This window comes from Motacilla alba, chromosome 10 (genome assembly GCF_015832195.1).
Source record: "Motacilla alba alba isolate MOTALB_02 chromosome 10, Motacilla_alba_V1.0_pri, whole genome shotgun sequence".
Classification (NCBI taxonomy): domain Eukaryota; kingdom Metazoa; phylum Chordata; class Aves; order Passeriformes; family Motacillidae; genus Motacilla; species Motacilla alba.
The window spans coordinates 14,785,869-14,802,763 of record NC_052025.1 but is presented as its reverse complement, the minus strand read 5'-3'; the positions used below and the strand labels follow the sequence as shown (position 1 = coordinate 14,802,763).

The 16,895-nt window shown below is 47.2% G+C and overlaps 2 protein-coding genes across 8 annotated transcripts in view; one reads left to right on the top strand and one right to left on the bottom strand.

The window, feature by feature from the left end:
- The window catches only part of CHD2 (chromodomain helicase DNA binding protein 2), an 85,356-nt gene that overhangs the window by 32,423 nt on the left and 36,038 nt on the right, over positions 1 to 16,895 (bottom strand). For 5 of the 6 annotated variants that reach the window (XM_038147440.1, XM_038147438.1, XM_038147439.1 and 2 more), the window contains 2 exons: positions 8,188 to 8,395; positions 5,390 to 5,476 (listed from right to left, as the gene is read on the bottom strand). In XM_038147440.1, coding sequence (XP_038003368.1) covers positions 5,390 to 5,476; positions 8,188 to 8,395 — 295 coding nt within the window. The remainder of the gene's footprint in view (positions 1 to 5,389; positions 5,477 to 8,187; positions 8,396 to 16,895) is intronic. The other variant, XM_038147441.1, reaches the window with a different exon arrangement.
- On the top strand, positions 8,402 to 16,111 carry LOC119705248 (glutenin, high molecular weight subunit DX5-like). Of its 2 annotated transcripts, none has more exons than XM_038147444.1 (2): positions 8,402 to 9,927; positions 9,985 to 16,111. In XM_038147444.1, the coding sequence occupies exons 1-2, from the start codon at positions 9,731 to 9,733 to the stop codon at positions 10,712 to 10,714; spliced, it is 927 nt and encodes a 308-aa protein (XP_038003372.1). In that variant the 5' UTR covers positions 8,402 to 9,730; the 3' UTR covers positions 10,715 to 16,111. The 2 variants fall into 2 exon arrangements, with proteins under 2 accessions (XP_038003372.1, XP_038003373.1); XM_038147445.1 differs by having other exon boundaries at positions 8,402 to 9,937; positions 9,995 to 16,111.

Below are 16,895 nucleotides of genomic sequence, written 5' to 3'. Positions count from 1 at the left end.
CCTCAGCACCAACCCCAGTGCCCAACAGACACCATGGCAGCAGCAGCCAGGCAGACCTGCAGTGTGTGCAACACCCCAGGGATTGCAAACCCACAGGTGAATTTATCCCAACTATTTCATTATGATCTCTGCCTTCATTGCACAAACTTCCTACAAGGAATGAAATAAAAATATTGTCGTAAAAAGGCAATAATCTCATCAAAAATATCCTTGTCTTGCTGTTGGGTTTTTTCTCCCACAGCAAGTCACCAAGGACCTTACTGGGTCAGAGCTGTGTCCTGCTGCTTTCCTTCCTCCTAGTTCTACAGTCTCCACCATTGAAGTCTCTTTGGCTAAATATATCTAGAGCTATTCTAACTACTTGCTGTACTATTCTGAAAGTGGGCGTCATGATTTCCCACAGACCAAGATAGCTAAAATAATCTCTTTATGCTGGTTGTACACAACCCCATTTTCATAAAAACTAGTCAACCATGAAAACAGATCACCACACAGATAACGTGACTTCTCCTTAGCCTCCCCCAGAAAACACAAATAGGCAGGGACAAAATTGAAGAAACCCATGTGAGATTTCTAAAGAAGTTTCAAAATGACAGAAGTAGCCTCCAAGACTGCTTGCTCCACACACTTACTGAAATCTTCCACTTCTAGCTGCTTTTTGGCACAATATTCAGCTTTGGCTCCAGGCACTGTCTGTCCATCACTATGGGTAGCACAGTTTGCATCCCCTGACACCCCAACTGGCCTCCTGGACAGAGCTCACACAGCTGTGCACACAAGGACCTTGTGGAATGGTGTGAGCTGTAACATGCATCCTTCATTTCCATTTTCCAGCTTTCCTTCCACCCATTGAAACTTCTGTCTCGCTTGCATCAGTGTATCCACTAAAATACTGGATGCCATGTCTGACCATAAGCTTTCCTGGATGTGCTGTGAGATTTGCACGTGGCACAATAACAGCTTTTGCACCATATCTGACTACAAACACGTGTTCATCCACCTGCTTCACGGCCCTGCATGAAATCCCTGCTTCATTTACCAGCCATGAAGCAAGTGCCTGGCAAACACCATGAAGAGCCCTACCTACCCTTGCAACACAAGCCAAGCATCCCACAGGTTTCAGTTTTGACACACAAAATTTAAAAGTCCTCAGTTTTCCTTTTCTCTTTTAATCTCTTATCTGCTTTCTGAAGCTTTTCCACTCCAATTGGGCATGATTTTAACAGCTGCCCCTCAGTGCACGTTTACTTTTACTGTTTTTTGGCAAGCCACAAGTAAAGAGAGGTGGATTTCTCTTCTGCTCTGCGTCAGAGATCACATTGGGAGAAAACCAAATACAACCTTTAGCTCTTTGAAATTAACACCATTTCTGTGCCAAAATCCCATTTTCCAAGTTTCTAGTGTCCATTTTCCTAATGCCTGTACTCTCCCCCTGCTCTGTCACTGCCTCTATAAAGCTGATGACTATCTCTAAATGACTTGACTTTTCCTCCCCTCTTCCACCTTGAAAAACATAACTTGTGACTACAGCTCAGCCACCTTCTCTTACATATTTCAAAGACAGCATTGTCTGTTCTGGATGCATGTCAAGCCCAGCCCTATCTCTTCTGACACAGCCAGTCCCTAGCCTGAGTCATCTGCCTGCCTTGTGCTCCCACATCCTCCCCATCCCAGAATGGAGTGCTGGGAAGTGCTGTGCTGCAGCTCCTCAGCCTCTCCTCCCTGTTCCCTCGTGTCTCCTGGTGGTAAATTCCTTGTTTAAGGAAGCACAGAGGACAGCCAGAGAGCCAGGGTATGCCAGGTGCAGAGTGTGCACCTGAGGCCCTGTCTGCCCACCACCACCACAGAACACACTGGTTGGGAAATCACATGCAACTTGAATTTTTGTAATGTCACCTCCCCGAATGACACAAGCTAGACTGGCAAAGTCCATCCCCAGTCCCAGTGGGATTTTTGGCAGCCCAGCACGAGATGCTGGGGTCACACTGCTCTCTCCACAGGCCAAGTGGCAGTGCTGCCCTGCTGGGGTGCCGCTGCTGTGGCCAAGGAGAAAGACAAGCCTGGCTCCCCCTTATCAAAATGTGCCCAACTTATTCCTGCACCACTGCCTCGAGCTGGACTAGGATCTGGCCTCTTACAATTTCCTCATCTCCAGCTGAAGGGATCAGCCTTCCCTTTTCATGCCTCACTGACTCCTCACATCAATTCTTTCCCTCTCCCAGCACATAAAGTGCACACACTTTTACCAGATTAATTGCACTGTATTTTGCCGTGGAGCAACACTGAACAAACATAATGATGCTTGCATGTAGCACCAAGCAGAGCAACACAGAGCAATTCAAAGCTCTGCTCCTATAGATTATCCAGGAATGTCCTTGCCATGAGCCCAGGCTGGGAGAAATGGAGATTCCAGGCCATTGGAGAGGAGGTCCAGGTGAGCCTCTGGAGCTCACATTAGGAAAGATAATGATTTGCTTAAACAGAGTCAAAAGTATTTCAGACTAAAGTCAAAGTGAGAATTTGCTCATTTCAGGCTTAACAGAGGCCAAACTCCAGTGCTCCAGAAAAGCTGGAGAATCTCAGCTAACCAGGTTAGTTTTATGTCTGCTGAACTTCTCTTTCCCAGTGAGACCAGTAGTGTTTGAATTTTCAGCAAATACATGAGGCAAAGCATTGACCAAAATGCAAATGAGCAAATTTTTTTTTCCAATAAGAAAACCAGCTGTATTTTCAGAACACACTGGTGCGTGACTTCTGGCCTCTCTCTGACAGAAAAAAATACACTGACATTTGTCACCAATTTCAATCTGAAACTATTCTTTTTATAGTGAAAAGATTGTGTCTTGTTGGGGCACATTGATTTCTCAACTGCCCCAGAATCACAGAATCATGGAACGATAATAAGGTTTGAGTTGGAAGGGACTTTAAAGATCATTCAGTTCCAACCCCCTGCCATGGGCAGGGACACCTTCCACTATCCCAGGTTGCTCACTGCCCCATCCAACCAGGCCTTAGACACTTCCAGGGATGTGGCAGCCACAGCTTCTCTGGGCACCCTGTGCCAGGGTCTCATCACCCTCACAGAGAAGAATTTCCTTTGTACATCTAACCTGAATCTCCCCCATTTCCATTTAAATACTCTGAAAGGCACCTGGTTCTGCACGCCTCACATCCCCTGGCTGAAACCTGAAGCTGATTTATTAACTGCAAAGAAAATGCCTGGGGAAGTAGTGTTTTTACTAAAAAACTCACACGTTCTCTTGTTCCTGGAGACAGCTCTGGGCCTCTGAGCAGATCTGTGCTCCTATGCAAAGCTGCACTTTCGCTTCCCCAATGGCTCAGCCCATGCCTGGATATTGATCACGAATTATCACCCTCCCTGATCACACCTCAGACACCTACACAACGAGCCCAGAAATCCTCAGAAGGTAACCATGTCTAACACACAAATAACCCTACCCAGAGTGCTTCTCTCAGAGGACACAGTGATTGAGCAGGGCCCCAAAACCTGAATCACCTCCACCTCTGCGCAGCTGAGTCACGGGGCAGCGCAGGGAGCTGGGATGGCTCATCCATCCTTGCTCTGGTCTCTGAGCCTGCCACACTGCCTGCACGATGCTCCTTGCTAATCTGCAGAGAAGCATTAAGGAAGAAGGCAATTACAACCCCCCAGACACTGTGCTGGAAGTCCCAAGCAGCAAGTGACAGGTGCAGGTCACTGGAGACAGGATTAACCCTATGAAGGCAAAAAGCGTCTTCAGATGTGCCTTCGGTTTCTACCCCTTCCAGCAGCAGCAAGGAGTGCTCAGCACCACACAGGCTTGAGCTATGCTATCTCCTCTCTCTTGGTGTCTTCCAAAAAGCAAGGCTTTCCATCTCCTCCTGCTCTCTGGGAGGCACCAGCAGTGTGCTCCTGACAGGTCACACCCTCCAACAGACTCTGCTGCAGATGGGAGCGGCCCTGTGGGGACCAGTCAGTGTTGCTTTGGGGAGAGAGGGGTTGAGGGCATGCTCCAGTTTTTTTAATTTCAGTTGTTTCACAGAAGTTGCAGTGAGGGTCATTTGGAGGACCTTTGGGGTGGTTTTTTTTTTTTTTGTTTTTTACAATATTTTGTGGTATAGCAAAGTTTTCGCATCTCAGATTTTTAATTTTTTTTTAATTTTACCTTAAGTAGTAGGAAATAAAGGTATTGAAAAAGAAAACAACATTTGCAAAACCACGTAATATTGTAAAACAAAAAAAGAAGGGACTTACCTGGGCCCCTAAGAGGGCAGGGGGGTGTGCAGCGGAGCTCTGGGGTGGGTGTGAGGTCGCCGGCACAGTGCATGCCGGGGCATCGCACAGAGGGGCGGCCAGCCAGCCCAGCCTCTGCCAACTTGAAAAGGAAAACAAAAGCTACGTCAATGGTGCACCCCCTGAGCCCCTTCCTGACCTCTGCTCTGTGGGACAGCCAGCACAGGAGTCTGGGGGGCAGCTGGTGGCACTGGGGTGCCACCAAGGCTCAGCAATAACGCACCAGAGCAAGGAGCTGGAGACCTGTGTGTGACCCCTAGAGCATCCGAACGCACATCTTGGTGGTGAAGCACAAACAGCCAGAATCAGAGAGCACCACTGGGCCCCTGCTCTGCTCAAAATCTGCTCCTTATCTTCAGATTCCCAGCCCCAAGCCCCAGGCTCTCCACAGATGCCTCTCTCTGGTTCTCCTTCCCTGCTGCTATAGCTACTCGACCTTCCTGAAGACCTGCAGATGAAATGCTGCATGCAGAAAACCTGTCAGATGCAAATGAAGGCAGAACCTGATTTCTGCATCTTCAGAAAAAACCCAACAGTGTTCTGAAACAGGAACAATTAGAAGCTTTGGCTGCCAGGCTCTGACCATTGTCACCTTCAACTGAAGCATAAAAGATTCCCCAATGTTCAACCAAAGGAAAGTGATGGGTCATAAAGCTGCACACACACAAATGCCTTTATTAGTGGGATCCATTCCAGGATGGGCAATAATGACTGTTTCGTTGCTATGAGGCGTTTCTGGGAACTTTCCTTTATTCCTGGTTGGATTTGTGTTGCATTTTAGGCTCATTCTGTTTTTTTTAATTACACGGACTCCTCTCCAGGATGTTCCTACAGCAGAGCAGGACTTGCATTATGCCCCATTGCAGCAATCAGATCAGTGCATGCAGACCTCAGCCCAGGCAGTGTCCAGCTCACTCCAGAGGTCTCAGGCCAAGGATCCTGCTGCAGGACTGAGACCTCAACTGTGAGATCCAACATCTGTGCACCAAACTGGGACTCACTGTTTACAAGGCAATGCAGTTGAGACCTCCCTTTTCTCTTTGGGTTTGGTGGTTTTATATGTTCAGTAATCCCTCATCCTTTTTTTTTCCTTACCTCATCTTTTATATTAAATCGTGACGGTTCTTGTCTGCTTCGGTTTGACCTCCTAACCCCATAAACATCAGGATATTCTTCCCACATCTGCAAAATAAACAGACCATCAGAAGGCCTGCTTCACCCCAATAATTTTTTGACATTTTAGAGAAGTTTGATGGTGGCTTAAAAAAAATCAACCAAAAACCATTATGGAATTAGCAACCAGCAGATGGACAGTTTAAAAAACTGGCTGGAAAGATTATTATTATTTTGGGATATTTGACACCTTTCTAAAGCAGGATGTGTTTATCTCAGTGTTATCTTTACAGTGGTCCATCTTTCCACTGAGGCACAAATCACTCTCCAGCTCACTCAGGCTGAAGGACAGAGTGTTGAGGTAACAAGCCCTCTGCAGCACTGCTGCAAAAGGAATGGAGGCAACATGGAATGAATGGACCTACCAACTCAGCAGGCAATTCTCTGTCACTAACAGCTTCCAGCACAATTCCTTCCCTGGCGGAAAGCCCCATCAGCTGCCTGGAGACATGGCCAGCTGCAGCTTCAAAGCAGAATTCTGTGGCCCAGTCTGGATGGCAAATGGAGCAAGATACCCTGTCACTTGGCAAGGCAAGGCAGTGGCCACTGGTTCCTCTCCTGAATGCACTGATGGGAATGTGGTTTGGCAGTGCAGGACACATGGGTGTGAAGAGGTGACTGCTGGCAATGGTTGTGCTCTTTGCTGTAAAATGAGGCCCTCACCAGTTCAATACACTGGGTATGAGAGCATGCAATTGTTCTTGCGGATGGGCAGGAGAAGGGGACACAAAAATGGATGCTCTGAGGGGGATGAATGCAGAGCTGTGTTGATGACACAGGACACAAGAGTTACAGGACAGACACAAACCACCACCGTGCCCCTCAAATTCCTACGCCAGCAATTCCTCTCTCCCTCAGCAGAGCTCTTAGTTCTCTACATCTATTCATTTCCTTCTGATTCTCTCTCCCTCCAATTCTCAAATACCTCTGCATGCCACTGGCAGGAAAAGGAAATCAAACTATGCTGCCAGCAGTGATGGGATTGAGAATATGATGGACACAAGGCTGCAGCCCAGCAATTTTTCTGCCTCTGTTAAAGGAGTGATGGGATAAGGGACAAACTGTGACAGTGTGTATCTGCTGGGCATGCAAGTACTGAGGTACACTCTCATGAAAGAGTAAACCCTCAAATTTAATGCTCCCCAAACTATTTGAAGAACTTGTCTTTCATCTATTAAATAGCATGGGTTTTGAATGTAGGAGCAACTTCCATGACAAATCCTAATAGCACCTAACACAGATTAACCTCGCCTTCATGGGTGTATCTAGACAAATACCAAATAAACAATAATATAATAAAGAATTGCATTCGTTATTCAAGGGGAAGATGTATCAACATGCCCAGGTTAGACTTAGCTAAGGAAGACACCCATTAACAGAGAAATTAAGGAAGGGAGAGGCTTTCTTATTAGAGGGTGTCCTGACCTTTTCATGTTTCACCCATGCTAATTATCACCCTGTGTATGGATGCACTTCCTCACAGGATAATGTTAACATTTATTGTTATGGACATGCTCTTAGAATCCTTCAGAGGGAGAGAAGACTTCCTTTGGTGCCCACTTATCAACAATAAATCACAAATTTTAATATGGTGTTACCACAACTGCCTTATAAACTCATCCTCCCTTGCCAGTCCGAACATTGGATGATTTAGCCAGCAGCCTGGAGCTTTGTGGAGGGAGAAGGTGGTAACAAAATTGTTCACTTCCCTGGCAGGTATGTGGGGAGCACAGGCTGGAAGCACTGTCCTTCCTCCTTATCCTTTACACACAAGCACCTTTCTCCATAAAACTCTCTCAGGAGCAAGCTGTGCCCAGTGCAACCCACGGCTAAAAACAACAGGACGGTTACACACCATAAACAAACAAACAAGCTGACCTAACCAGAATTTTCACCTTCCAAGTGAACTCAGTTCACTGAGTTCCTGTTTCCAAATGGTATTTGGGCTCCTCTTTCTCACCTCACACTGTCCTGTGTTAGTCAGGTGCCTCCATCCCTCAGGTAAAGCAGGTACCTGAGGTGCAGCTTCTGCCCTGGGGTGTGCAGAGGGATACCATGAGCAGTAACACCCACAATTCCCTTTCCTGCTGGACAGCAAGTGGAGGGAAAACCTGACTATCTGAGGGGTATTGCTAGGGAGGAGCTGGGAAGGTGCAGGGGAAAAAAAAAACCACAACAAAGAAGCACTGTCCTGTTCTGGACTTAATAAATAATGGAAGTTGTTGTTGTTGTTGTTGTTGTTTTTCCTATGCTTTTTTGAGAGGAAGAATGATGTAAAAAAACCCAAAGTTGTTCAAACTTCAAACCTTAGACAAACTTCAAACCTTCTTCCTGAGGATTTATCACATGGGGAGGCTTTACTGCTTCAGAGGAGAGACAGGATAGAGAAGTGGAAAGACAGAGAAAGAGGATGAAATGACAAGATTATGTACTGATGACAGGCACCTGCCTCTCATTCACACCAGTCAGCCCTGTCACCATCTACTTGGGTGCCCCAGGGGTTGTTCCACAAACACAGCAGCTCCTGCTCTCAAGGGTGACAGCAGCAGGGCTCCAGCACACAGACCAAACAGCCCCTGGGGACACTGGAGGTCAGAGGCTGTTTGGTCCATGTGCAAAGTGGCCAGGAAGTTGGGCACAGCTTCACTGAGGTCCTGCTGTCTGACCTTCCGTGATGGGTACAGGAGTAACGTGTCCGTGCAGAGCAGCAGGGGTAATACCTTTTTAACATCTGCTATTCTTTCCTTCTTAGAGGCTGGTTTTTCTTTGGTTTCAGGAGGGGTCTGCTGGGATTTGGAACCCGTTGATTCACTTTCGGATTCAGACTGACTCTCAGAGGACTCGGAGCTGCTGTTTGACTCGCTGCCCTGCTCACTTTCAGACTGGCTTGCAGAGTCAGAGCCAGAGGCTTCTTCGGATGCCGAGTGACTAATGGTAGAGAAAGAAGAGGTTACATTTTAACTGCACTGACACAGCTGTGAAATACGCAGGGAGAAAACCTGAAACACATCCGAGCCACAACAACAGGTTTGGAAAAGCCTGAATGCAAGTGTGGCCCCTGCAGGCCCAGGTGTACACCCCACACCGGCATTCTGCAGCAGAGGCAATTCCTTCCCAGGACTGGCAGTGAACACGGGTGAGAGTGCCGCCCCAAAAGTCCCTGTCCAGGATCTCCTGCTCATCACCAGAACAAAAGCAGTGGTGGTAGGTGAAGAGAAGCATCAGCAGCACCAGCAGCACAGGTTTTGCTGGGAGGGTCTGGGTGTCTTGGAGCGAGGCAGAGTAAGGCACAGTGGGGGCTGCAGCATCCAGAGACCATCCTGCTGCATTAAAGATGAGCAGCTGCTCCAGCACGGCTCTCCACTGCATCTTAGTGTGGCCAGTGGTTCAAAATAAACCTGATATCCGCTTTCTGGAAGAGACCAGTATCAAAAACACTATACCCATAACACCATGAATGATGTTAATATAATGTTTTTTGCAAAAAGAATTAATTCAGCAACAGGGCAGAAGAAAGAAGCTTATATGGGCTTGTGGCTGGGGCAGCTCCTCTTTAAAGGATTACACCAGTGCTGTGCAGACTGCATTTCTCAAGCCAATAATGGGAGAGCAGAACATAAAGTAGGTGTAATTCCCCCATTTTAAATTTTTTTTTAGTATCTTTACATAAAAATGGGTTAACACCCAGAGTATCCCCTTAAATAAAGGCTCTTCAACAAAACAATGAGAGGCTGAACTATTTTTGGTGGCCAAAATATTCAAATACCTTTGCCCAATCACTCCCAACATATGTATTTTTTATTTTAAGAGCCAAAAAACCAAACTGAAATCTCAGGACATCTTACCACATGTGTGCTGGCAAGGCAGCATTCAGACCCCACTGCCACAAACGAAAACACAATGATGATGCCACAAAGTTTTGGAACAAGGAGCACCCCTTTCCCAGTCAGCTTTCCACTGGCAGCAGGATGTATTTGTGATATTTAAGGATTCACTTACGCACAACACTATGAAAGAAGAGTCAGGAAAACTTTGCAGAGGGATTAAACAGATTTTTTTTATTTTTTTTTCTACTTTTGTACAAAAGTGACAAAGTACGTGAAAGGCTTTGCTCAAATTTCATGATTCAGGGGAGAAATAATACAAACAAAAAAAAAAAAAAAAAACCACAAAGGGAAAAAACAACCCAAACAAAAAGGAACCCAAAGAAAGCGTGTGCACAAGTACATTTCCATCCCACTCCGCAGGGGTTACCATGTGGGGATGCCCGGAGGGAGCCGCGGCCCGCCCCGCTCCCGGCTGGGACAAACCCCGGGATCGGCGTCTGTGGGCCGGGAAGCGGGCAGGGGGCAGCACCCGGGACAAATCCCGGGATCGGCGGCTGTGGGCCGGGAAGCGGGCAGGGGGCAGCACCCGGGACAAACCCCGGGATCGGCGGCTGTGGGCCGGGAAGCGGGCAGGGGGCAGCACCCGGGACAAATCCCGGGATCGGCGGCTGTGGGCCGGGAAGCGGGCAGGGGGCAGCACCCGCGCGCCCTCAGGCGCCGCCGCCGCCATTTCGCGGCCGCCCCTCCGCCGCCATCTTGCGACCGCAGGGCTGAGCCCGATCTCGGGGATGGATCTCTGGGATGGATCCCTGGATGGATCCCTGGCACTGCCTCGGGGAAGGGGAACCGTGGGGAACGTGGCCCTCCGAGCCTGAGGGGACACAAACGGAGCCCCTTCCGCAAGGAGCGGGGGCAGCCATCACCCGTGGCTGCTGTTTCACCATCCCAGCCTGGGTTTGAGGGAGCGGGGTTATCACATTGTGTCCTACAAGCAGGGCTGGAAATTCAAGTTGAACCACGGCTATCCCAAGCTGCCCAGGCCCTGTCCATGGGTGGACAAGGGCCAAAGAACCAAGGCACAGTGTCCCACTACACCCCTTGTTGTGTGGGCTCTTCCACAGTCCCCCGCCTTGTCCACCACAGCCCTCACGGGTGGTGGTGCCACACACATGACCTGCAGCGGGGCCATGGCCATAACCTGGGGTCTACACCCATCATCCATGGTGCTGTGACACACATGACCTGTGGTGGTGCCACAGCCATATCCCATGGTGGTGCCACGCTGCTCCTGGGAATGGCACTCCAGCAGCTCTGGGGACAGATGGTGTCCATGGGCAGGGCTCGACAGGACACCATCCCACCGAGCCTCCACAAAGGAATGGGATCTGGAGGCATCCAAACCTCTGCTGTCACAACATAAGTGGCAACATCAGGCTCTGCTGATGCATGTTGGTGTCCCGTGTCCCACAGGGACACACAGAAGAGGAAGACAGTTTTTCCTTCAATCAGATTTCTGAGGAATAGCTGGAAGGAATTTTAACAGCCCAGGCAAGACTGAGGCCAGACAGCTCTGACAGTATTTGTTTAGAGGCACAACAGTAATTAGTGTCCTCCCTCTCTGGAGCTCTTTGTTCCTCAAAGCCTTAAGCTTTATTTCAAGGACACAGGGACACAGGCTCTCTACACGTCAAGAGCCATAATTCATGTGCTTTATCCACAACATTGTATGAACACTGTAATTCTTTTTTTTCAGGCTGTGAACTGTGTTATCTGAAAAGAGAGAGACTTCTCTGGTGGCATACACATCTGTATGTGCAGATATTTGCCTGCACACCTGCTTCCCCTACTAAGGAAAGAGACACAGATGAGAAGTGGTTATGTCCTTTTGAAGGCTGTTGCAAATAATTTTATTTTTTTTTTTATTAAGGAACAATCTGTTATTGAGGCAAAATAAGTGTTTATCTTCTTTTCTATGTTGATCAGATAAAAAAATAACTGAATGGCCTGTTTTCATAGAAGAATGCTTTCTAACTGTCACTGGGACAGTCAGGAAGCATTTCTACCTGTCAACAGAATATAATGTATTAGCAACATTAGATGTCAAATCAGGCCTAACGCTGTATATACCTGGAGACCTAAGTCCTCTTTTCAGAAGTTATTTCTGGAGTTTGTCCTGGTTTAATGCCCCTGAGTCAGCATCCAAACAAGACCTACTTCCAATTAACTAAAAGTGAGAAATAAGCTATAATTAATTGTCACAAAAATCACAATTCAGCCAGACCACCCTCCTCCAAAAACACCCATGAACATCAAAAGAAAGCAACAGATGGACCACTGGTAATTTCCTTGAAGCGAGAAACTCCTAAAAATGTTGAGATCTGCAAAGACTCAGCCAAATCCATTCCTCTGGTTTCTAAGAAATACTTTAGGCTGTAAGTCTGGTTTAATTAAGAGCCTGCTCCTGACTTGAAGGGGAGCAAAACTAAATCATTCCTTACCAAGAAGGACATGATCCTTCCAAGAAGTAAGTAGCTGAAAGGCAGCGATAAGACCCTTTACAGTGAGACATCTGAGTTTAAAAGGCAATTACCACATGCCTGAAGCCTCCAGACTTTGCATTTAATATTTCACATGTGAATTCCTTTTATAGAGGATCATCTTTGCAAACAGCAAATAATTTTCTAAGTTCTCAGTAAGAACAAACAGTAGAAATGCTTCCAGAAGGTGTGAGACAGCTGAAAAAATGACCCCAATACACATTTGTGAAACCAAGAACTGACTGGGGAATGGCTCTAACTGGGACCATTCTGCCCCAGTGTTTAAAATGTGGCCTTTGAGGGACAGAACTTGAATTCAGCAGGGGAATAAAGGAGGATTAATAACCCAAGACTCTCCCACAAGCAAAGCTCCTCCCAGCTTTAAGAACGGTGGCGAATGTTTTGAATCTAAACAAGTTTGAATCCAAACAGCAACATTCCACTGGGCTTCGCAAGCTCTGCAGGGATTCGGCACCAGCAAAACCACCCTGTGAAAGCTGGAGAAGGACCTTGGCAGATTATCCCATGGCTGGATAGCATCAGGGGCTGGATGACAGCAGGAACCGTTATATTTAACTCCTGTGCATTGCTGGCCCAGCGTCAGAGTGCTGTGGGTAAGTGACACCCAGGTGCACATCAGCAGCTCACTGACAATGAATGCCCCGGGCAGGTGGCTGGGACACAGCCCCTCCCCGCTTCCATCCCTGCTCACCCTGCAGCCCATGTTCCCAGCACTGGCTGGATGTGCGGGGCTTCCTGATAACACACCTGGACAGCCCAGAGAAACAGCAGGTCACCGCTGGCTTCAGCCCAGGCAGGACCAAGCCTTTACAGTAACAGGAACAGTGGAAATAAACCGCACTTGGCAGTGCAGGTGAGTTGCAGAAAGGACAATGCAACAATAGCTTGGACTCAATGATCTCAGCGGTCTTTTCCAATCTCTTAGATCCTGGGAAGGGGCTGAGCAGCCCAGGGTTGGAGGAGCTGCTGGGTCAGCCCAATTCTTGTTCCCACAGCCCCACTGGCCTCGACAGGACCATGGCAGGGCCCAGACCAGGGGTGTATGGCAGAGCCAACTCTATCTGAGAGGAGCTCCTGGGCCCCCACAGCTCTTCAGCTCAGGCTGCCGGCTACCACTCCCATCCACCAGCAGAACCCACCTGAGATTTACTCCAAAGCACAGAGCAGCAAGGCCAGTGCAGGCCACCAACTTAAAACTATTTAAACAGGTCTTCCTAAAGTGACCTGTACAAACTGTGGGACACACAAGCACGGTGACAAACCACAGAAAGGGCAAACACATCGACAGAGATGAGGACTGGCTGTTAAACATTTCCTTTGACTATCTGATCTATAAATGTGATGTTCCCAATTATGAAGAGAAGCTATTTACAAGAGCATGTAGTGACAGGACACAGGGGAATGGCTTCAAACTGAAAGGAAGTAGGTTTAGATTAAATATTAGGAAAAAATTCCTTACTGTGAGCTTGCTGAGGCACTAGAGCAGGTTGTCCAGACAGGTTGTGAGTGCCCCATTCCCTGGAAGCACTTGAGGCAGGTTGGATGGGGCTCTGAGCAGTCTGGTCTAGGGGAAGGTGTCCCTGCCTATGGAAGGGAGGTTGGAATGAGATGACCTTTGAGGTCTCTTCCAACCCAAACCCTTCTCTGTTTCTGTATAACCATATATGAAATGGCTACATATATTGCAAATACAAACAAGCACATCAATGTTGATATGTGCACTCAAGTCACAGGGTAGCTGTAAAAAGGCACTAAACTAAATTTAACCTTTAGGCTAAACAAGCCAGGGAGAAGAACACAAGATGGGTTCTAGTTATAGATCACTAGATAAAGAGAAGATAATATGGGTACCACGGAGGACTGAGCAAATACCACAGTAATCACAGACAAGACCATACAGACACAGCACATGGAGTGTGCAAGAGAGCCAAGCAAAGGACAGATTGTGACACTGAACATAAATAAACTCATTCCTAACTTTTTCAGTTCCCTTGATTTTAGTCTGAAAGTCTACTAAAAAGTGATTGGTGCTTGCTTGTATCTCAAGGCTAAGATTTTCTTAGTGAGAAGCCTTGAGAAGGGTCATTTGGTGAAAGAGCTTTTCCCAGTTTATTTCCTGCAGGAAAAAGTAGAAATGGGGGGAAGGGAAGGAAGAAAAATACTCCTTCTCCTCTACTCTCCATACCTATGCATGGTACTTTCACACATTGATCTTTGAGCAAGAACTTAAAACTAGAATATCCTAAATACAACCAGGCTCCTCATACTGTTTAGGAGTGAGTCTCAAACAACTTTGAATACTCAAAATATGATTTGTCCAAATCTGGGCCAGCTTTAAAGGGGCACAATAAATTCCCACGGTGATAGGGCTGGCCCTTCCAGATTACCAACAAGTTCTTCAAAGCAGCGTAAAAATATTTCCCTAAGCTCATTTTATGATCAGAAGCTTTTTTTTCCCCCTTAAACAGGCATGTGAGAAGTTCTCATGGAGAATCCACACTTCTCCCACCTGTGCCTGCAAATTTCCAGCCTATTCTGGCTACTGCTACTTACCCCAGCACAGGACTCCCAAATGCCAAAGGCAGAGCTAAATATATCCCTCACTGCTCTGCTGCAGCTCAGCAAAGCACATTGGGCTATCCTAAATGATACAGACTTTCCAAAAGCTGGTGGTTTTTTTTCTTCCATTAGGAAGACACTATGTTGTGTTTGCATTAGCAAGCAAAAAGAGCAATTCATTCATGATGGGGAGAGCTGGCTCTCTCGCTCTCTGATCTTTAAGCCAGAGGCTGCAAATGCTTGGGATGTTTAGTGGGAACAGAGAAAAAAAGAGAAAAAAAGCAAACAAAAAACCCAAAAAACAAAACAAAACAAAACAAAACCAGCAAAGGGACAAAAGGAGTCAAAACTTGTCTGGTTGATTAAGGAGCACCATTGATAATGTCCAAGGCAGCATCCTTCCCTTTCCCTGCACAGAAAGGGGAGAACAATTGCAGTTCTCAGGGTTTGAAAGGGCCCATCTCTCCCTGCCCGGGAGGCAGCCAAGCATTTCCGAAGCATTTCCGGGCTCCACATCCCACACCAGCGGGCGGACCCCGGCTGGCTCCTGGCAGCTCCCAGCTCCTCCTGACGCCCAGCCAAGGAGAGGAGCAGGAGCCCGGGGGTGCACACCTTCCTCAGACAGCGGGCAGGGCTGTCCCTGTGCCCTCTGCCCTTCCCGTTCCAGCCACCGCTGTGCCATGTCCCGCCGGGGACAGCCAGGCTGAGGCTCAGTGGCAGCACAAAGGGGACTCTGCACACAGATGCATCCCGTTGGCAAAGGAGTACTGAAAAATTGGGCGCTTTTTCTCCCTTAACATTTGTAAACTTCCTTTAAAACCTGTCAGATTAAAGACATGGAGTGTACATGGAAATTTAGGACCCAAACCCCATTAACAGGAACATGATGGTGCAGCAATTCCTCCATGGTTCCAGGTGACCTGCAGTTCAGAATAAGGGAGCCTGATCTGGCCTGAGGGGGTTATTCCAAGTGACTCTTAAAAGCTGGTTTTAACCAAGAGATTTAAGCCTGAAGTTTTACAGACAGCACATGGCATTCAAATCTCAAATGGTGACAACTCTGCAGTAAAGTACAGAGATTCCTCCCCATGAGAGAGATGCAAACGACTCCTATAATTAACTTATTAGCAATTCTATTAAGTCATCTATACCTAACAATAACACTTGCAAGAAACAAATAGTTGCAACACAGCTTTTTCCTAAGGAGTCGGGTGTTCTGCAGTCAGTGGATTCTTGACATTGCAACACCCTTGTTCATAGCTGGGGTAAAGGTTGGTGAGCAATGAAGTGTTAAACATCCCATCCAGTCTGTGGAGTTGGCAGACACACTGCACTGAGCCCTGCCAAGATCAAACGGCCATGCCAGCACTTCCAGCACAATACCAGAAAGGAATCTGAGATCACTGTTAAAAACCTTTTAATTTTTAACCCTTATCAGTCAAGGTAAGAAAAGCACATGTAGTACAGAGTAGGTTATCTCAGCCCACAAGTAAATATAAAGGAATGTGAAGATTGAAAATTATAATTTAGTAGCAGTGCTACACAAGCTGTAACGTAAAATGAGCTGCTGCACATTTGGAAAGAATCAGCAACATTTGTTTCATTATATCCAAAAGATACTCCCTGCTCTAAGAAAATGAGGCATGAACAGTGTGACAGACTGACAAAAGCTTCACTGCAAGTCACTAGGGGTAAACTTTTCTTCTTTCATTTCAAGTCTCCTCTACAGGATGTGAAAGTGGGCTTTACATACACACCAGCACCTACTGAAAGAGCATCTTTGCGTGGCATTTCAGCACATGTCTTTTAATAAAAGCACACCAGAAAGATTGATGTAAGATACCAGAACAGACACCAGAACAGCACATCCTTTGCTGGAAGGCTGCTTCTATCTAATTATGGTAATCGAGGCCTTCCCCTCCCCCAGTGCTGTGCTGTTTGTATTTATTTTCCTTGAAGGAGAGGAGAGATAAAGCAGAACAGAAACTTTCTCCAGCCATTATCAGCTCCTTCCTGAGCTGGATTTCAGCTAGGGGCAAGGAGAGATTTAGAAGCCTTTTCCATCTCCAGAATTTAGCAGCCTAATTTAACACTGCAGTTCCTGCTGGGACCGTAGTGCGCAACCTGAAACCAAGATACAGTGGATACACACACCTCCAGATTGTGTATCAGGAGATGCAGTGACAATGTAAGCTGCCAAACCCACCCAAAGCAGGTTTACTTGGGCTGTCTCGAGTTCAAAAGCAGCCAGTCCATGGCATCAGAAGCTTCAGTTCAGTCCCTAGACTCCTGCTTGCTGTCTCAGGTACTTCACCTGCACCTGCCACTGGTACCCTCATCTGCTCCTCAACACCAGCACTGATATACTGTATAAAAACTCCTGTACACTGTCCCTGTATAAAAACTCCTCAGAGACAAGTCTGGCAGCTCAGTAACCTGCTAGTGCTATGCTTTCTGAGGGGTGAAACACGCAAACAAAGACAG

Coding starts and splice junctions, on each gene's coding strand:
- LOC119705248 (XM_038147444.1), top strand. CDS start 9,731: ATGCCCGGAGGGAGCCGCGGCCCGCCCCGCTCCCGGCTGGGACAAACC. Junction 9,928..9,984: donor GTGGGCCGGGAAGCGGGCAG/GGGGCAGCACCC, acceptor GGAAGCGGGCAG/GGGGCAGCACCCGCGCGCCC.